Consider the following 21,136-nt stretch of genomic DNA (forward strand, 5'->3'; position numbering starts at 1 on the left):
TTCCCTTATCAAGTCTCCCCCCAGACCCCCCAAATGCTTTGCATTTGCCTATAAGGATAAGTGGGTGACCGCACTCAATGCACACACCTGTAGTCAATGAGAGGTCGCCACCGTGTCACACGTGGTCTGCGTGAGCTCAGCCACCAGTACCACGAATTCCAACAGAGGAACCTGCAAGGAACAGCAGGCTGACCAAGGCTGACCCGCATGGGTTCTCATTCAACCCTCCTCCCATCAGGGCCAGATACCAACGGACAGGTGACAATGACCGACAGATACTCAGACATGGCATCAATCGTCAGCATTTCCCGGAGAGCCCAATATTGTCATATTCAAACAACATATGTATCTCAGATTGTCTCTTGGATCTGATAGTAGTCCAGCACAAAAAAACTTGTTTGTCAGAAAGACCCTTACATTGGGTTGGAAAAATAGAGGCCGTGTACCCCGCGGTGAACTTATAGAAAAGACGCTTCAGCAGCCTCTCTGGTTTCCTGCCATGGGCTTTCTGCTTCTTTCACAATGAAGCAGATTCTGAAAGGGTGTCTCCCACTGACCTCTGCAGCTGAGCACAGAGGCAGGTGACCCCCATGACAGGCTGCAAGGCACTCTCAAGCCCCCCACCCCTCACATAGGAAGCCATAGCATCTTGAGCAGCTGCCCTTGTTCTGAAGCCACAGACTATTCCTGGTACGCATATATATTTCTTAGAACTCCTTCCGCGGAGATGGAGACTGTGGTTACGGTCTGGGCACCATCAAGAGGCTGGGAAATTCCTTGTGCTCTGGGTCTGACCTAGGAAGGAAGAAGGCCCTCATGTCAGCTCTCCCCTCCCACTCCCAGTAGCATTAGAAGAAAACAAGATGACACACCACAAGGCAGTACTGAACCATCTCTATATATCACTGAATATAGAAGTTTAAGCTTTATCACCTTAGGGAAAAGCCCAGAGTTTATTCCTACCCTATTTTTCTAAAATTCTCTTCTTGCCCACCTGGCAAAATTAGTCCAATCTATAGAAACTGGGAGTGAAAGGGAACACTGACAGCCCTTTCTAGTGAAATCCTCCCCCCAATTCTCCACGCAGCCGCAGGCCTCACCTTGAGAGCAGAAACATAAAAGTCCTTTTCACGGTTCCTGCCAGCACCCCACCTACCCAGGCTTCTTCCCCCTGAACTGTCAATGCTGAAGAGAATTCTCTGCCTCCACTCTCTATTCCACTTACCTTCTCTAACTGGGGAGAGGGAGGCAGGGGGAACTTGTGTTTGGATGTAACTGCTTCTGAAGCTGACACTTTAATTCTTGATTTTAAAACCTTTATTGTTTAAATACCAGTTTTGCCTCTGAGGCAGCCAAGGATCCATGTCCTCCTTGTTCATTATCGGCTGCTAAACAGCAATTTTTTCATCGGAGATGATGAGACCTGAGGTCCTGGGGATAAGAACACTGGTGCTGGGAAAGGCGCTCCAGCTCCCCGCCACTGTCTCATCAGAATCCAAAAGAAGATAAACAGGCAAGGCACTACCAAACCTTCTGTGGTATGTACCGCACCTCAGCTGAGCACCCCCGGACTGCGCTTCAACTGGGGGACACCACACAAGACACCGTCCTTCTCCTCAAGGAGCTCAGCGTCCAGCAGGGGAGGACACGGGAGCACCTGTAATTCACATTCTTAGCAGTCATACAGCTAGTGAACTATCACTAGTATAGCAGAGGGAGTTACTCTGCCTGGAATTGGGGTTGGGGGTTGGTAAAATCTAAGCCTCAAAGGATAAGAACAATTCTACCAGAATTTAAAAGGATGAACAAATGGAAAGCCCAAGAGAAACTCTGGAAGCATAAGAACGCACTGCAGAATGGGAAGGAGTCGTCTCCTGCTGAGGTGAGCGTGCGTAAGGATGAGGGTGGAGATGGAACGGAAGGAAGGCCAAAGCCAGCTTGCTTGAATACTGTGTTAGGAGTCTGAGCCTTACACTGGAGGTGAGGGGAGGCTACTGAAGGCCTGTCGACACAACTGGTGTTTGTGGTCCTATCGGACAGAGAACGATGGACAAGACTCTGAAGAAAAACAGATCAGTGCCTGTGAAAAGCAAGTGTTAACCAGAGAAGCAAGGATTCTGTCCTATGGAGCAGCTCAGAGAGGTGGAGGGTACACGTGGCCCACACCCACTGGGAAATCCTTGGGACTCCTCTGTCAGCTGCACTGAGATGTGGAACTTCCTCAATCTCTCAGCAAGGCCTGACAATCAGGAGCCTCGGGGTGTCCCCATCTCTGCGTGTCTCCAGAGCCCTTGGCAGGTCGTGCACTCCAAAAACGTGCTATGACACTGTGCCGGGGGAGCACACCATGGCTGTGTTCAGGCATCTGCAGAAGGCGGAACTGATGCATTCTGGTGGGCTTTGGAACATACAACCAGCACTAAAGAATGTTACCAGTGCAGGGAACCAAATTTGGAAACCAGTAAACATAGAACTGTAACAAGAGCAATTTTTTTTAAGGGTAAGTTTTTATAAAGGGGTAAGCTCCCCATCACTGGAGGAATTTAAGCATAGATTTGATAGATCGGTGGTGGCCACACCCAGATAATTACCACAGATAAAAACACATATTCCTGAATACCACTTCTGTAGAGTCTTGAACTCAATCATATACAGAGTGGGGCCCAGGAATCTGCATTTTCAAATGTTACCCACAGGTGATTCTGACAATGAACTTAGTTTGGGGGCCACTAGGCTAGATGACATCTGCTGAGAAGACAAACTAAATACTACTTAAGGTTGTCCCCTTCTAAATGATTACCTTCTCGTTACCCTCTGGCCTGGACCTCAAAACCTCAAACTGTGCTCTTCCAACTCACATAAATCTTTACCCGGGTGTAGAATGGTTACTTCCGAGTCCAGCACTAAGAGAACCTTCTGTGACAGTGGAATGTTCTCCATCTGTGCCACCCAATACGGTGGTCACTAGCTGGACATGACTATGGAGCACTTGAAAGGTGGTTAGTGCTACAGAGGCACTAATTTCTCATTTTATTTATTTAAATTTAAATAGCCACATGTGGGTAGTGGCTACTGGATTGTGTTGGCCAGTGCAACTTCCTGTGAAAGAAAGCTTCCGTATTCACTGTGGGATTCAGCCAAACAAGCAAATTCTGACTCAACTCCCTCTACCACCACCACTTTGGAGCTCAACTGCAGCCTGAAGAGACCTACCTGATAACAGGGAGATTAAATTCAAAGAAAACAGCAGGAAAGGAGTCAGCTTTGTGTCAGCTGCACAGAGCCAACGGTAGGTAGAGAGAACAAAGAGCCTGATCAAAAACTCTCACTCTTGAGCACTTTGCCCTATTCTGCCCAAGAAAGCAGTTAACACCAGCAGCCGTCACCCAACCCAGGCAGCTCCCTCCGAGCAAGGAGACCTCGTTCTCAGGGATAACCTAGAACATCCAGTAGTCGACTAAGGCTGGAGTCAAACCAAGTTTGTACCGGAACGTTTTGGCTGCATTGGGGTATAGCAATCCAAGAGAGAAGAAATGAATTGCACCAAAAAAAAAAAAAAAAAAAAGCTCCATTACTTTCCAGACCTCAAAAGTTTTCATCAGGAAAATATCATCTACACACTTCCAAACACAACTGGATTCCTGCCCGGGTACACCACAAAGGCCAAATTCAAACGTAACCAAGGACTCCAGATAGACATGTGTGGTCTTCCAGCCTTGATTTCTGCCTCCCACATTTTGGGGCCCTTTTCCCAGCATCTGCCAAGACATGTGCTCTGAAGCTACCAGAACGTCTGGTGATCTGAGCTGAGAAACAAGTATTGCCTCAACCTCTTGGGCCACCATATGAACAACAGACCTGGCAAGCGAGGCCAGGTGGGTATCCTATTTAAACAGCTCTGTCAAGGAGAGGCCACCAGGCCACCTTTCAGAAATGAGCTGGTGCAGCCTGTCTCTTGCCTGGAGAGCAATGGACAAGATGCTTTCTCAAGGCTCCTTCAGCCCAAGGCAAGGACTACTTTCTCTTTGGGAAAGCAGCTAGCCTGCTGCAGAGGCACAGTCTCTCAGAGAAGAGAGACACTGGAAGGTATGAGTGGGGGAGGAAAGATGGAAGAAAGGCTACAGATAAAAAGCATTGTGGGCAGACGGGGGTAATAGCCATCGATCAAAGATTAGATACTTTCCCAGATTAGATACTTTCCCTGCAGTTTACTGGAAGATGTTTTTTGCCCCCTTCCTGCTCTATAAAACGAAAGAAAACATGTTGCAACTTCCTTTATCACACACAGCACATGCTCAGGAAAAAACAGACCCGACCCATTGCTTCACTTTCCCATCTGCACTAACGGTCCTTCCTAACCGTCCTTCGGCTCCATCCCAAGCAACTTCTGCTCACCCAGCTCCTGAGAGGCAGGAAGCAAAATGGCCAGAGCTTGGGGCAGAGGGCCTCCCCATCACCCTGCCTGCCACCTCCTCCCCCTGGGAGGCTAACACATGAAGGGTGCGATTCTTCAGAGCAAGGGAGAAGCCCTGTGAGGGCCCAGAGGGGCTAAAAATTACCTCTGCCACCGCTTCAGCCTGGCCATTTCCTTCTCATTACCCCCTTCCACCCTGGCTCTAAGCGATGATCAAGCAACACCCAATCCCAGTATTTCCTATTACCAGGAAGATCCCTGGAAAGACATCGTCTCTTTCCCCCTCAGCCACACAGAAGATGGGAGCACCCAGTGAAGTTCCTCCCGCAAGCCTTAGAAACGTTTCTGTCAGCTTAGCTTTTATCTGCACCGTCCCCTGGGTGTGTCACAGGGGTGAGTCCATAATGTGTCTCTGCCAGTGCCAGAGAAAAGTGATCCCACCTTCTCACCCCCTCCAGCCTTGAGGACCCCACCCCTCGTCTCTGTATCCTCTGTTGTTCAACTCCATCACTTTCCCCACCACCTGCCTGAACCTCTTTCTTCATGTGTAAAACCAGGATTCAGACCATCCGGCCTACCTGTCAGAGAGGTACAGTAAGTCCTTACTCAACGTTGTCGATAGGTTCTGTGACTTTAAGTGAAACAGCAACGGATAATGAAACCAATTTTATCACAGGCTAATGGCTGTAAACAGGAGTTAAGTTCCTATAGCAGCATCTCATCAACATTATAACGAAAAGACGTTATTATTAGAGGACGTGCTATACTGTCTGTCAGAGTGTCAAGTGAGAATGTGTCAAAGGGCACAGTCCAGATTTAGAGGACAGTCTTTTTTCATTCCTTTCATTCTTTATACACACATAGGTGTTCACTCCTCTAAACTACTTTAAGTTCCCAAAGGCAGGGCCTACATCTTATCATCGTAGCAATTTGCACAAAATAAGCATTCCATAAATATTTGATGATAAAACATAAATCGCTAGGTCAACTAAGTACTGAATTATAACGCAGTCACGGAAGAACTATTAGAGAGGCAGTACTGCCAGCTAGAAGGAGCCCAGGTTTTACACTCCATCAGTAACAGCCTCAGGTCTCTGCACTTGCTCATCCTTCCGCCTGCTGCCCTTCCCCCTCCAAATATTTCCAAGGCTCACTCAAATATCACCTTTGCAGTGAAGCCCTGCCTGAGCCCCTATTTAAATTTTCAACACCACATACATACTCCCAGCATTCCAGGGCCTTCTCCCCTAGTTTATCTTCTTCTTTATACCATTACCATCCAATAAGCTGTGTCACTTTTATGTTTTGTCTCCCCCTGCTAGAATGCAAGCTCTATGCAGGCAGGATTTTGTTTTGTTTTGTTTTTCTGGTCAGTTTTGTACAGCGATGTACTTCCAGGGCCTAAAATAATACTTAGCACTTCGTAGGTTTAGTAAATAATTGGTAATAAGTGAATGATTCTGCACGTTTTCTCTCCTGTAAAATGAGGACTTTTATACTTGGCAGTATCACTAAGGATGTAAGTACCACACCTAACACAACCTGTGATACACAGTATCTGCTCAGTAAAGACTTAAGCTGGGAAACCTTCACAGTGTTGCTAGAACTTTCAACAGTGACCTGAATGAGACAGAAGACAGAAGATTGTTACATGTATCAAAGTCAATCTGCTCTTCTGATCTATCCTTCAGGAGGATGCAAAACTCATTCTTGGCTCTGCTAATTAATTTTCTTGAGTAGTAAGTTGCTTTGGATCTCAAAGGGATAAAAGGCACCCTAAGGCAAATCCAGCTTAGAAAGGCAAATCCAGCAGAGGTCTAGTGTAAACTGCTGGAAATCAACACTCATTGTTCGAAATTCCTCTCACCCCCTAAAGCAGAGGCATTAAAGGGGTCTACACCCAAGGGGATGGCCCTGACTAGTCACCCATTCTAGGTTAATCCTGCCATCTGGGCCTCCTGATGGCCAGTCAGCAGGGAAGGCAGGAGGCAGGCATGGATTACATAAATGTTTGTAAATATTGGTTGAATGGCTGAATGAATAAAAATACTACAGCCAAGAGGAGGATGAAAGAACACTGGCCTGCAGGCAGTGAGGAGAGAAAGGATGGCTCCAAGTCCCCAGGTTCCCTGGAACCCAGCTCCCAGGAACCTGGCTGACCACCTCTTTCCCAGCATGAGGTTGCTTTCCCAGCAATACGCTTGCAACAACAGTAAATGAAGAAAGCCCTTCAATGCAGAGTCCTTCCAGATCAAGACTGAACGCTCTGATTTACAAATGAGGAAACTGAGGAGGCCCAAATAGGCTCTAGGACTTGCTGAGGACCACACAGACAGGTCTCTCAGATACCACCAGTCCAGTTCTATTTCCCCTGGAAACCTGTGGCATGGACTTAAGTGGCCCCACAAGGTTCAAAACTCTGACCTCAGTCCTGGCAACTCGGTGTGCAACGCTCGGCCTCTTGCAACACATCAGAGCAAGGCCAGCAGATAGATCACCTTGGACTGCACCTTGTGTCTGTGCTGTTTCTGGAGCTAACTAGAAGATGCCAGGAGCTGTAGGAAAGCTGGCAAGTTCCACATCTGTCCCTCTCCCTCAGACAAAGTTTTCCAAGAGGCAAAAGGATCATCTCCATAGCAGAACAGGAAAAGGTGGGGTTCTAGAACAGGGAGGAGGAGAAGAGGCATCAGTGGGAAACTGTGGTCAGGGCCCTTACAAGAATGAGAACTCCATCAGCAAAAACAGAAGGTGCCAGCTTGAGTCAGCAGATCCGAGTGGGTGGAGGGGAGAAGTGCCCAGAAGACTTTTCTGAGAATGAATTTTTAGCAGACAGGAGGAAAAACAGGGACACTTAGGGGGACCTTCACATACACCTGGCTCAGTCACAGAGTCCAGCCCAATATTGCCCTTCTCCCAGAACCCCGCCTTCAGTCCCGAGGATCACCGCTCGTACCTTATATTTACGTAGGTAGCATCCACTACTAGTTATCACACTTTACTAGGCAGCTAGGTGTAATGCACAAGGCCTCAGTACTCGGAATTGACAGGGTACGAAAGTAATGAAGATGTGGGTCTTCAAGGAACTTAGAATCCATTATCTAGAGGAGCACCTTGCACATGGAGAAAGACATTTAAAATGTGGAATAAAAGGTAAGAATGTCTTGGCAAGGTTGACAGGAGGGGATGGTGGAGACCTGCTTCTGGTGGGAAAGGCTTCCTGAAAGTAGCAGCACTGTACAGCGCAGAACAGGTAGGTACAGATGAGGGCGGGGCAGAGGGGCAAAGAAGCTACAGATGGGACACATACCACCGCAAAGTTACAGGGTGGGAAAGCAGAGCCCTACGAAGGCAACAGCATAGATAAGTCACTTGAGCGGACACATAGCATGCGTGGTGGGGGGTGAAGGGGGGACGACAACGACAAAACAATCCAACAGGGTCAGAGCAGGGAAGGATCTGGAAATCTCCTGTATGCTGCAGGCAAAGGGAACCCACTGAAGGGCTTAAGCTGGGAAGCTGCATGATCAGAGCTGGGCTTTAGGCAAACTAATGCACCCTCACGCCAAGGAACTGAGGACCAAGAGCTTTCCTTCCATGGTTGAGGGTCTCAGAGTCAGCTCCATGTTTCTACTACGCACCCTGCCCCCCACGCCCTCCCACCACCACCACTATTCTCTAGTCCTTCTTTCTCTAATTACACCTCAAACCCAATTTTATGTTCTTTTGAAAAAAAATCTAAGGCAATGTAACCAAGACAATTCTATGAAATCAGGAGAGCCAGGCAAAGGGGCGCTCACGCCCCTCTTCTTCCTCCCCAACAGCACTGCCAAGTGTAGACACGAAGGGTATGAAGTCCCTGTGAATCCTACACAGGCTCTAGTGGGAAGAATACGAAATTTGTGAGCCTTGTAGCCAGAGGGAATGACAAAACTCAGCACTTCTATAAACGCAAGCATTCACAAAGCTGGTTACTAAATACGCTCACTTAGTCCCCGTGGCCTTCTGCCTTTTGGACATCTGGGCGCCTGTGAGGAGAGAGGCAGGACGAAAGGCATGAGATGGTCCCTTGCTGCCCTCCCCAACACAGCAGAGTGCTCCAAACGGCAGGTTCCAAGGCTGCAAGCCCCAAGGCACACGCTCTCTTCACCAGCCCACCTGCATTCCTAGAATGTTCTAAGTTCCACTGGGGCCTCAAATACCCAGGACTACCCCTCAACCCCCTCAGTCCCCATGACCCACCCGGGGCTCTGCAGAAGTAGGGCATGCCAAGCAAATCTGCAGATTCTTTACTTAGACAGGCTTCCCTTCCTGGCTCCTATAAAGCCTGACCTTTTAGAATCCTACCAGCCTTCCTCTAAGAATTACAGAAGCCAAGAAGGGGATCCAGGGTAGGCAGAGAAGTGGAAAAGCATGGCTACCCAAGGACAGGGGCTCCTTCTGTCAGAGTTAAAAATAAACTCTTAGTAATTTACACCCAACTCCTCCCCTACAAAGGCTAATGGGCTTTGGCAGATAAATCTCTCCCTGCAGAGGAAAGAAGGCTTCAGGCGGATGGGAGAAGGCAGACATGGAGACATGGTCTGCGTATGTAAATCTAGGTGAAGGCAGAGGAACCCCCCACCAAGTCCTACCTGGGCTCCTACCATTCACCCATATACCCCTTCTCTCAAATAAGTTCTCGTCCCAGAAAACAGACACAGAACCTCACCGCCCAGGCCATGGTTAGTACTAACGCCGTCCAAGGAGTAGAGCAATCAGAAAGAAGAGAATGCCAAAGTCAAGCTAAAAGAAATACTCTGTCCAGAATCCATCAGTTGAACAGGTGTCCCAGCTACCTGACCCCTTTCTTCACCTCCTTCTACAGGTACTCCAGGATCCATGGGTGGCAAGGAAGAGGTGACCTCGAGGGACCTCAGTGGACACTATCACCAATCCCCCTGTCCCCGCCCCCCCCCCAGTCAGGAGGTAGAAGAGACCCACGCTCTCTGTGACACTTGCAGGTGGCTGAGCTGGGAGGGCCAGAGGGGCTGTGATCGGACTCATGAAGGAGGCCTGAGAGCCAGGCCCAGTTATTCCCCAGTTATTCTTGGAAGCCAACAAGATGAGGTCACACTTGTGAATGTGAATGTGGTAACCTGAAGCCCCACGCTGCGGGAGCTTGAGAGTATCCTTAGCAACAGGGCAGGAGTCCTAGGGCAGGTAGCATGCACAGTCCCAGGCAGTTAGGGTGAGGGCCCAGGACAGGCAGGAGGGCTTTCCTCCTCATCCCCACACGTCTTCTGGCAGGGAAGCCTGCTTGCAGGTGGAGCTTGGAGGAAGCCAGAGCTGGAGGCAAGCACAGATGAAAGTCAGTCTGATGACTGATGAACTTGTTCACCCTCCTCCCTGTCTCACACTCCCCCTAGTGAGGAATAGGCAAGGCAGCTCCCCAGAGCCTCTGTGCACATACAGCTTGCTACCTGGACAAGCACCAGCCAAAGCTCACTCCCAGCACTTAGAAAGCAACTTGGTCCAAAACCACCTCCCAAGCTCAGGCTGGAAGCAAAGGGGCAAACGGGGAGAGCACGAGTAAAACGAGAGAAGTTCAGCAGTGTGGCAGGAAGATCTGGGACAGATCCCAGGGCCTGGCAGTGAGGGGAGACTGCGGCAGTGACAGGTTTATTTTTAGTTGTTGGGACAGAGGGGCTGAGTTACAGTCTGGGCCCTGGGCAGAAGACCACGTTGCAAATGCCTAGGGTGGGCTGGCAGCCTTGTAACAATATGGATAATCAAAATGGCAGCAAAGTGACCAACTCAATCACCTGCCTGGGGAGGGACTGAGAGGAAGGAGACCCCAGGAACATTAAGGAACAGCTGGCAGGGGGATGGTCTCTTAGGCCCCTCCCCTACCCAGGACGGGAGAGATTTCATCTTTGCTTCAGGTTCAAAAGAAGAATCTTCAGAGTTAAGCCAAACAGAGAGAAGGCATGGACAGAACAGCTCCTTTTGGCCCCCTCATCTCTGAAACAGGAAAGACTTCCAACAGTGGCCACGAAGCTGCTGCCTTTGGTTACCGCTCTTCACCTTCCAGACAAGTCCTGGAGTGACACTGCCCATGGAGATACCTGGAAACGTCCCTGAAGAGTAAGATGCCGTTTCTCATGACCCTTTGGGACAGCTCAGGTTCCTAGCAGAACAAACACATAGCCTGGATGGTCCTGGAGGGAACATGAGTTACAGACAGAGATTGACCTTGAGGCCACGTCCCAGCCTCTACCACCTGCCGGATGGCACACAAAGGTGTTGACTGGATTAGATAACAAAGACCCCAAGAACTCTACATGGCCAGAGGCTAAGCACAACCTTACCCCCTTTCTACTGTGTCTCTTCCTCCTCCAACTAAATTTGATGGCCTGGCACAAGGCACCCCACAGTCCAAAGCTCCAGGGCTGAAACTACTGCTTTAGCCTTGAATGAAGAAAAGAGAACAGACATCATCAGGCAGTCCCCTGTCCTCTTGCTTCTGCAGACTCCCAATATCCCTTTTTACACAGTCCTGCGGTAAAGGTACAAAGTGGTACGTGCATGTAACTCCTAATTTCCCCAACAGCTCTGGGAATCAGTCTCCAACTGTCCCCTCACAACAGCCCCTAGCCCACACCACATCTTTGGGTGAAAGAAAAGACACATGCCTGACAAGTGGACAGTGGGCTAGAGTGCAGCCCTCCCTCCGCCACATGCCCCTGTTCAGGGCACAGCCTGCACCACCAATCCCAGGGGCCATGTTTGGCCCCACAGTTTCAAATGGGAAAAGAGTTTTGGATGGAAGATAAAGAATTCTCCATCTCTACCTGAGCTACCACTACACTAAGATTCTTCTGATTTCAAGGCAAAAGTAGGTTCGCACCCCATGGAATTTTACAGCCTGTCCTCTCTGCTAACTGAAACACAAGTCTTCACACTAGAAAAGGAGCGGCTAGCTGGTCAGAGGCTTCCCTAGAGCCCAGAATTAAGCTTATCAAAAAGGCACGCACGCTGGCCCAGGTACTGCTGACGGTCAGTCATGGAGAAAGTCAGAAAGCTCACCTGTCTGCTCCCGGGTTCTTGCTTCCAGCACAGCCTTCCACTGGTACACATGCCAGTGTTCAAGAAGCCACCGGTAGCCTGACCCTCTGGTGTATGTACTGAGGCCTGGAAAATTTAATTGACCTACTCGAGGTCACATAACTAGCTAGCAGGGCACAAAGACAGACCGTTTGTTGCTCTTGCTAATCAAGCACATAACCCATAGTAACGGGTTCATCTCTAGCCATTTCTATCCGTACATATCTTAAAATAAAAAATATCAATATTCCCCTAAAGACTAGAAAAGACAAAATCTGATTTGGGTTACCGACCTGATGGACATCAAACTGCCCAGTGGTGTGGCCCCTTCTCTTTACCAGTGTCCCCGTTCACAAGGTGACCTATGTAGAAAGATCCTAGTGGCCAGTTAGTGGAGCTCAGTTTTGCAGCACTGCCACGTCTGCAATCTGGTACTACCTCTGGCAAGCAGAAAACCAAAGGAACCCAAACCAAGAGGAGGTCCCAGAGAGGCATGCGCCAAGACATGTCTCTGATGCTGACACCAGGTAAGACCTGGTATGTACCACTCAACTGTTCTGGACTGGCCAAGCCTTTTCCTCTATGAGACGGAAGGAGTCAAGAAAGATGACAGGGAAGTGTTGTCAGCTCTAAGGTGCTTTGAGGAACCCCTGGGCCTTAAATCATTACCTCTTCCAACTCCAAGAACTCTGCCCTGTCCACCTAACTCCCTCTGGGACACTGAAACACCTGGAAAGAAAGATGTAGTGCACGGAGAGGGAAAGGGAGCCCATATGACGCTTGCAAGGGACTGAAGCAGAGGAGAGGAAGCAGGAAAGCATGAATCCTGTGCCACAGACATCAAACCACCAGGGAGAATCCTGGATCAGAGCACAGGAGGGCCACTTGGGAATTGTTAAAGAACTCAGAAGCAGATGCTGGTGCCCTGTCCTTCCCTGCTGTGGTTGACATTTCTCCTGGCACAAACTCCACAGCGGTGACAGGAGCTTTAGCCCCCCCCCACCTCGCTACCCCAGGATCTGGCCAGGGATTAAGTTTGCCTCTAGCAGTCCTGAAATTTGGCTCCTGCAGGCCTTGCCCTGAATCCCTGCACCTGCTACTTAGTAAAACCATCAACTGATGATGGCCCAGCTTCGTAGAGCCCAAGCAGTTGAAACACCATAGACTGGATACCAATACTTTCATCCTCCTGAAAAGGAGGCCCCTCATTTCCCAGACACCCACCGATATCTAGGCCGGAGGCCTTGGCTGCCTTTCCCCACCCCCCCACCCCCCACCCCCGCCTTCTGTAAGCCACTGATCCCAGATCTTAGCTGGAGATTATGTTCAAGCTCTGTCAAAGCCCAGAACTCACAAGTGAAAAAGCACCATGAGCCAAGCCTGCTTTGATCCTTCCTCAGTGGATGCCAAGAGCTGCACTGCAGTAGACAGGGGCCAGGGCCCCAGGAGAGGGACAGCATCTCTAAAACCTTCCCTCAAAGAACCACAAGCCTCAACCTCAGCGACTTGTAACCTTTCTTTAAAACATCCTGTTAGTTTACTTCATGCCCCTCAAACACTTTAGAACCTGCTTTGAATACAAAGATGGCTCAGGTATGATCCTGAGCCACCAGCCCCACTTGCTCCCTACCAACCTGAACTCCTGCTCTCCCTTCAACTCTCCCCAAGGCCAACGCCATCATCACCTCCTGCAAATCTGCTTATTGCTCAAGGCCCAGCAATGGGCTGTCCTCAGCTCCTTGGATCCTCACAGATATCCATTTCAAAGCTCCTCTATTCCCAACCAAACGTTTTACCCCTAGACCAGCAAAGTCTCGTGGAACTTTCTACAAGGATGAAAACACTCTTTTGCACTGTTCAATCCAGTAGCCATTCGCCACACACAGACACTGGATACTCCAAATGTGGCTAGCAACTAATTTTTCAAATTTATTTAGTTTAACTTAATGAATTTTAATTTAAATAGCCATGCGTGGCTACAGGTTACCACATTAGGTAGTGCAGCCTAGACTACATTTGTTAACTTCACCTTCCCCAAATCAGTTTCTTGACCCTCCACCCCCAAATTTTGAGGCCATTTTATATGTCTGTATCCTCCATACAACTAAAAATATGGTAGGATGCTCAGCAAACTGTTAAATTCCTGCAACTGTAGTGGACATAAAAGAGGCTGGTTTGGTCAATGAACCTTTCCTCACCTTGTGATTCCATCCAGCAAACCCCAATTTGGAACACTGTCCGTCACCCAGCCACACTACCGATCTTGCTCCCAACAGGTACAGAGCACCAGGTGTGCTGGATATGTTGCCTGTCCTGTGGGGATGTGGGAGCTCTGGTGTTCCCTCTAACGGTATCCAGACCAACCATGAGAGGTTCCAATCAGCAATTCTTCAGAACACCGACGAAAGCCATATCACAGTGACACGAAGTGACCTGGGGAGAGAGGACCGCTGGAGAAAGAAGCCACGGGATCTTGCTTTTCTAATCCACGCAATAGAAAGATTGACAGAGATAAGTTATGACAACAGTCTATATTTTGTAAAGCAATAACATGCTTCACCTAGTAAGAGTCACACAGCAGAGGGACAATACCAGCTTTAATTAAATTTGTTCAGCTAATACCTAAGAGTCACCATGACACAGTGAGGCAGGAAGCAGCTGAGGAACCCATGGAGAATACGACCAATTACCACAGAAGTGGGTTAACACTAGGCGTCCCTATCAAATAAATAGTTAATAGAATTCCCATATTCTTGTACAAAAAAATAAGACATTTGTCAAACACTACTACAAGGGGGAGGGGTGGTGAAAAAAGCTGATTTACCACAGATTCAAAACTCATAGAGCTGCTGCTGAGCTGGTTTATAAACTGCCCCTCCAACGTCAGGGATTATTTCTGGGGAGGTGATAAATCCCTGCCTAGCACCCCCTCACCCAAGAGTGAAGCTACTCCGGCTTGAGGGACTGGAGCAGCAGCCAGTCCCAAGCCCCGGCCTACTGATGTCACTGCAGTTACAAAGGGGGAAGGGGCGTGACACTCAGACTCAGGCATCCTGGGGTCTGATCCTGGCTCTGCGGAGTGCATGGCTGTATTACCTCAAGCAAGTCTACCCTGGGCCTTACTTTTCTGAGCTGCAAGAGGGGGTTAGAGATGACCTCTAAAGTCCCTTCGGACTCTGACTGAAGCATGAATAAAAGCAGCCGGAAGAGACGGTGAGTGAAGTCATAGCATCCACCAGAAGCATTTAAATGTTAGATCTCTCAGGTGCAAGTAGAGAAGCAGCAGGGCAAGCTGAGACTACTGTTTTAAGCGCTGATTTCACTTAATAGGGCTAAAAGATCACAGACCACAGATAGGGAGCAGGGCAGCTGGGCAGTCACCACCGCCTATCAACTCTCAGAGCTGTGACACAGCAGAGGCCATGCTGCTGCCCTACAGCTCTGCTCTCTGCCCCAAATCCCCAGGAATGACCTGACATACTGTGTACAGTAAGAGTTCTCCTCCCTTTTCCCTCAGGCGGTTTCCAGATGGGGTAACCCCTCCTGCCCCCCACCCATCTTCCTCCCTTGCTTTATAATCAAAACACTACTGGTTTTGAAAATCACTTCACTAATCAACACCTAAGGTTAAGTTAATCAAGATCCAAGATCTATAAATCTCTTTGGTGCATGCCTGGAACAGGATTCTTTGAACCAGATTCCCCCTACAACTGTAATTATGTCTTAGCCAATATTTGGATATGAAGTGCTGTTGACACTGCTGTCAGTCTCTGAATGTCTCATCCCTTCTTTCTTCCTCTATTATTAAGTTTTTATACAAAGATGTGTGGGGAATCTATAATATAACAGTTGAGTCAACTTGTAAGATCTGGGAGCAGGCTGCCTATCAAAACAGATTCTGACTTCAGTCTTCACCCACTCCTAACTGGAGAAGAATAAACTATGAGCATTATTTAAAATACTGCTGGATTTTCGCTTTCAGAACTATTCAAAAGGCGGTAATATCCAAATCTCTCTTCTACTAATTACAACAGAAATCTGTATTGCCAAACAAAAGCATCTTAGAGGGTGGTTTTGTGTGGCTATGAAATAGAATAAGGAGAAGATGAGAGCTTTTGTTCTGAAGTCTTTACACAATATTCCAACTCTCCAAGAAAATGAGTAGCCAGTGTCCCCAAACTGCTGATGGGTGAAGGCAGATGGCATTTCAGAGGGGACAGAAAATTCTCCTGGAAAGAAACATCAGTCACTTCCTCAACTCCACTGCCCAAGGTCAGAGCCACGGTCAAACAACTATTCCCCTCCCTGCCCCCAGTTATAAGTACAGAAAAAGTGGTCTAAGGCACAAAAAGTATTAAAATGTTCAAGAGACTAATATATTCCTTCTCCAACAGTCTAACACTAAACACTAACCAAAACCCCATAGTAACACCATAAAGTAGAAACCAAATAAAATCTGAGCGTTGGAACTAGTTGAAAGCTCTCTCCAAAAAAGGTAGGTTGAAAGCAGCAAGAAAATAATTTTAGAGATCTTAAATCTGGAAATCGGACATGCTTACCCTCTATAAACCTGAAGTACCTACCAGAGTTGTATTACAGCTAATTATATATTCAACAGTTTCACCCATAACACATATCTCAGTTTTGTATTAATAGCTGAAATACAGCTAGCCCTGCGGGTTGAGGGGGAAGAAATATAACACAGGAAGTAATTTTCTCCTCCTCCAATCATTAAGACACCTCAGGGGAAATAGGCCTGACATACCACCTTTAGAGATGTGGTTTAATCTGTAAACCCTCGGGAGGGGAAAAACGTCTGTAGTGACTCTGAACACTGGCTACCATTGCACGGGGACCCACGCACCTCATCAACCTCCAAGTCTATTCTGTTTAACTTCTGGAGTAGGTATTCTCACTGAAATCCCCGTTCTCCCTCTACCAGACCCACTCAAAAAGAAAAAGAAAAAAGAGGTTGGGTTTCCCCAACTCAAGGATAACGCTCCCTTCCCACTGTCCAACAACGGTCCACATCCAGGACTCAAGTGGCCACCTCTGATCTGCGGAATCAGTACTGGGCCATGCGTGGTCTGCAGACCGGGTTTACAACGATCACTGGAGCTATGGACACAGCGGACGCCGTGCGGGAGGCTGCTGGCCTCCCACCCGGAGCCTCACTGCACTTAAGGTAGGAGGGTCCCTACTCTAGGATCAAAAGAATCCCTCCTGCCCCCGGGGGCAGCGGCCGAGCGGAATCCCCAGCCGGGCACCTACCTCCGGGGCCCGCACGACGCTAGGCGGCACCGCCGCACTCGCGAGGCTCAGGGAAGTGAAATCACACACTCCGGCTCCCAAATAAGGAGCGAGCCTAAATAAACTCTTGAGATCCGACTTCTCAAAACCAACCGACCAACCAGCTCAATGAGTAATGGGCCTTTTGTGCCCGCAGAAAGAAAGGAAGGAGGAGGAGAGGATGGGGAACCACAAACCCCGAAAATCACTTCCTCGAGGCGCGGTGAAATTAGCAGAAGTGGTCGCAAAGCCAACCGTTCCAACTCGGCTGGATCCGGCTCAAACCCCAAAATGGCAGAGTCCTCAAGAGTCCTCTCGAGCCCCCGCCACTCACACCCGGAGGTGACCGGAAACGCGGTCTCGGCGGCGTGGTCAGCTGGGCCCTGACCTTCCCGCTGCCCCCGCCCTCCGCGCACTTGGCACCCTCGGCGCCGGGACCCACGGTCCCGCAGCGGCCCGGACGCCCCGTCCCAGCAAAGGGTCGGTGCGGTCACGCTAAGCCACCCCGCGCTCCAGCGGCCCCAGGGCGCTGGGGGGCGTCCCTCGGAGCCCCCTCTGCCGGTCCTCCCTTTCCCCCGCCCCCAAACCTACTTTTAGGGCGAATTTCTCCTGGGTCCTCTTGTTGAAGATCTGTAAAACTTTCCCGTTGATGCCCAGCCCCAGGACCTGGGTGGTGACCTTGTAGTCGTCGATGATGGCGTTCTTCTTGATCTGAAGGCTCGACCTGACGTGGAACTGGGGAAACTGCTGCGGGATCTGCGGCGGCAGCTGGGCCGGGGCGGGGGGCTGTGGCGGCGGTGGCGGGTTGGGGAACAGCACCGGCGGGGTCTGGCCCTGGGAGTTGGACAGCATGGTGCCGGGAGACGCGGGAGGAGAGGCGGGAGGGCCCGCGGCCGCTCCCTCCTCGGGCTCCGGACGGGGTCCCCGCCACCCCCCGCCCGGCGGCGAAGTTTGCTCCGGGCTGGGGCCGGCTTCCCCGGCCCGGCCCGGCTCCAGGCTCGGCGGGTCGCGGGGCTCCGTGGGTCCCGCTGTGCGCCGCCGGCGCCCACCAGCCCAGTTCCCTCCCTCCCACCCTCCCCCCCGGGGGCCTGACGCTCGGAGGAACGCGGGACGGCAGGGGCCCAGCCCGGGGGGAAGCGGCCGCGCGACAAAGTACCCAGCCCGGGGGCCGGCGGCCGCGTCACAGCCTCGTCTGCGTCCGGGGCCGGTCCTTAAAGGGGAGGGTCGGAGGGGGCAGGGCTTGGGGAGGCGGGGCCGGGCCGGGGAGGTGTGGGCGTGGGGGAGGGGCTGGCCTTAAAGGGGAGGACGCGAGACATCCGGAGCGTAGAGGGCGGGCCTCGGGGCTGGGGGACAAGTGGGGACGGTGAAATCCTAGTTCTTAATGAGGGCCACGCAAGGGGAAGGCGGAGGGGTATGGAAGTAGCTGCATAATTCAGATAGAAAATCCACTTTTTTTCCCAACTGTGTGGCTTTTAGCGGCAGCCAATTGGAAGAGGGAGTGTATTTTGAGGGAGAGGGATGACAAGGAAGTACGGGCTGGATGAGACCTCGGCGGTGAGCTGAAGCCACAGAGGCCGTTCATCCTAGGAGTAAATGTGAGGCAAATATTAAATATTTTCTTAAGTTGAACATTTTCCTCTGCGTTTTGCATTTCTTTTCTCATAAATTTATTGTTTTTCAGTAAAGACATGTAACTATGAAGAATTTAGTAATTATACCTTTGAACATATATGTATATTTTCATGTAAAATAGCTTTTAAAAACAGGATACAGGGTGGGAAGAGGATGGATTGACTTTGAGACTTCCTGAAGTCGGGAGCCTTTAGCAACTGGCTGGCAGTGTGCCCCTGAGCAAGCCGTCGTGGCTGTCTCTCTGCGGGAAGAACAGCAAGCAATACCTGTTCATGGCTTGTGGATCGCGTTAACAAGACAATGTGGCAAACGGGAAGGTCTGGTGAATAGGTTCTGATTTCCAATGTGGAGAACCTAGACCCTGAATCTACAGTCATGAAAAGTGGGTATTTCTGAAGAAGCAGAGTTCTAGTCCGTGTTAGCCCCACGTCTCTGAGGAAGAAAGCGAGGATCGAGCTGGACCTATAGCGCAGCCCACATCAGGGGAGGCGGGTAGGGAGGCTCTAAATATGAGCTGCCAGAAGACCTCTATACACGTTCTGTGGGGCTTCGGGGTGACTATCAAATACATCCCTGCTGAACTTGCAGCTCTGACTAGTGGAACAGTTGAGCAATAAGACAAAAGAACCAGACAGGCGATTGCTGATAAGTCCAAATCAGACAATGGGGCTCGACCTGTGGCTCCCCGGGCCCCCTAATCCATCCCCCGACACTCCACAGGCCCCCTTGTCCGGGGAGACCCAGCTCGGGAAGAAGGAGAGAAGTGAACATCCCGAGGACAGGGGCCCTTGGGGACTGAGGCCAGGCAGGGAAGGAGGGAGGGGTCCAGTGGAAGGCAGGAGTTACCCTCCCAGCACAGTCCCTTCCTGGACCTGCAAGGCTCACTCCACAGCCCAAGGAGAGAAATGGTTCCCCTAACACAAATATTTGTTCTTTTCAAGCAGAGTTAATTTAGTGTACACCTTGACTGAGTCCAAGGTGCCATGCTCGGTTGGCCCTGCGGTGGTGAATTGTGTTAATCTGTGGGGAAGAAGACACACAGGTACAAGGCGGACAGCATCACAAGAGTGGCACAGACACAGGTCCGGGAGCAGAAGGCGGAGGGATTCACCTCTGGCAGCAGGAACCCGAACTTCCTCCTGTGCTAAAGGGTGGATGTGGTTAGACAATTCCCCCAAACCCTGACTCTTCATAGACAAAGAGACTGCCTAAGGCCACAGAGATTAGAAGACACCTTTTACCTCACTAGATCTATCGAATTGCGAATTGCATTGCGGGAGGCACACGTGGGAGATGCCCAAGGGTCCTTACCTAGGGGCGAAAGCTCCAACTACTTAGTCTCTTTCTCAGGTCCAGAGTCGGGGGCTGCTCAGGACTCTGAATTGGTCTTTTTTCCTCTGCAGAGGGTCACTAGGGGCTTCCTACTGCTTGGCATTGGGCAGTCACCTGCTTCTCTCCACAAGGCTAGACAGATGACAAGCTCTTTATGCCCTTTCAGAGGTGGCCAGGCACCATGGAAAGAATACAGAATTTGGAGGCAAATGACCTGAATTCAAGTCTATCCTCAAGTTGAGTTACCTTGAGTGAGCCATTTATCCTCTCTTTGTATCTGAAAATGAGAACAATTATAAAGTCTACTTTCAGGGCTGAGAATTAAATGAGATGGTGTTCATAAGAACTCTTCATAAACTATAAATTATCATAAAATAGTCAATATTATCATTATTGAGGCATTGCTGGCTTGCTCCTCAACTCTGTGGATCACTGCCTGCGGATGGGTCCCTGATAGTAAAGCTGCCTGCTTACCTAGATAGGTCTCTGGGGAAGTGCTGAAGCCCAGTGACCTAGGAATAGCAAGATAGCTGAAACCCCAGCTGGGAACTCCTCCCGGAGTTACAAGGGCCTATTAGGCCTGCGGGGCACATAAGAACTCTAAGGGCCTGTACATAGAGCATAGAGATTACAAAAACTGCACACAACACCCAGAAAACACACAAATATATGAACACAAACAAACACATAGGCGCAATGTGATTGACATGTAACATGGAATAAATGCATAATGCATAAATAATAACTGGGGAATAAGATGGACTAAAGGAAGAGGCATTAGGCAAGAGATGCAGAGTCTTAAGTTCCATTCCAGTACTAATTACGTAACCTCATGAAAGTCCCTTGCCCTCTCGGTTCCCTTTTTCTCATCAGTAAAATAGTAATAATAACATTTGTCCTGCCTACATTGTAGAGCTATTGTAATGATAAAATAAAATATTTCCCTTAGGATACTGAAGTCCGAAGTCCTGTTTATATAACACCAAACTCGCAACCATCTGCAATGAATTCCTTAAACAGTTTTTCTGGATGTGCAGGAGCCCTTTAAAAGTTAAAGATATATGCATATAGAAAATACTGACATGCAAACGCATATGTCATGCAATATTGTACACACAAAGACAATTTAAAGACCTCAAGTACATAACATTGGATTATTTCTAATCCTTGATTCATGACACACCTTCATCGTTGTCCAAGTATCTCTGCTTTTATTTAGTTACTAGTTATTTTTAATAATACAATAGGCACCTGTGAATCCACTACCCAAAATTAAAACTAGGACTTTGACAATAACATACATCTAAGTAGGTATTTCCTCCATTCCCCCACAACCCACCTGTTTCCCTAGCTAAAGATAACCATTATCCTGAATCCAATGGTCAC

The 21,136-nt window shown here is 49.5% G+C and overlaps 2 protein-coding genes across 2 annotated transcripts in view; one reads left to right on the forward strand and one right to left on the reverse strand.

The window, feature by feature from the left end:
• The window catches only part of MAPKAPK2 (MAPK activated protein kinase 2), a 44,605-nt gene extending 26,752 nt beyond the window's left edge, over window positions 1–17,853 (reverse strand). Inside the window, exon 1 of the mRNA XM_033093740.1 lies at window positions 17,378–17,853. Coding sequence (XP_032949631.1) covers window positions 17,378–17,638 — 261 coding nt within the window. The 5' untranslated portion in view covers window positions 17,639–17,853. The remainder of the gene's footprint in view (window positions 1–17,377) is intronic.
• LOC117015039 (proline-rich proteoglycan 2-like) lies at window positions 17,637–19,185 on the forward strand. Its single transcript, XM_033093430.1, has 2 exons — window positions 17,637–18,009; window positions 19,139–19,185. Exons 1-2 carry the CDS (start codon window positions 17,637–17,639, stop codon window positions 19,183–19,185), a joined length of 420 nt encoding a protein of 139 aa, XP_032949321.1.
• The last annotated feature ends 1,951 nt before the right edge of the window (window positions 19,186–21,136 follow it).

This window comes from Rhinolophus ferrumequinum, chromosome 22, assembly GCF_004115265.2.
Source record: "Rhinolophus ferrumequinum isolate MPI-CBG mRhiFer1 chromosome 22, mRhiFer1_v1.p, whole genome shotgun sequence".
NCBI lineage: Eukaryota > Metazoa > Chordata > Mammalia > Chiroptera > Rhinolophidae > Rhinolophus > Rhinolophus ferrumequinum.

Coding starts and splice junctions, on each gene's coding strand:
- LOC117015039 (XM_033093430.1), top strand. CDS start 17,637: ATGGTGCCGGGAGACGCGGGAGGAGAGGCGGGAGGGCCCGCGGCCGCT. Junction 18,010..19,138: donor GCCGGTCCTTAAAGGGGAGG/GTCGGAGGGGGC, acceptor GACACTCCACAG/GCCCCCTTGTCCGGGGAGAC.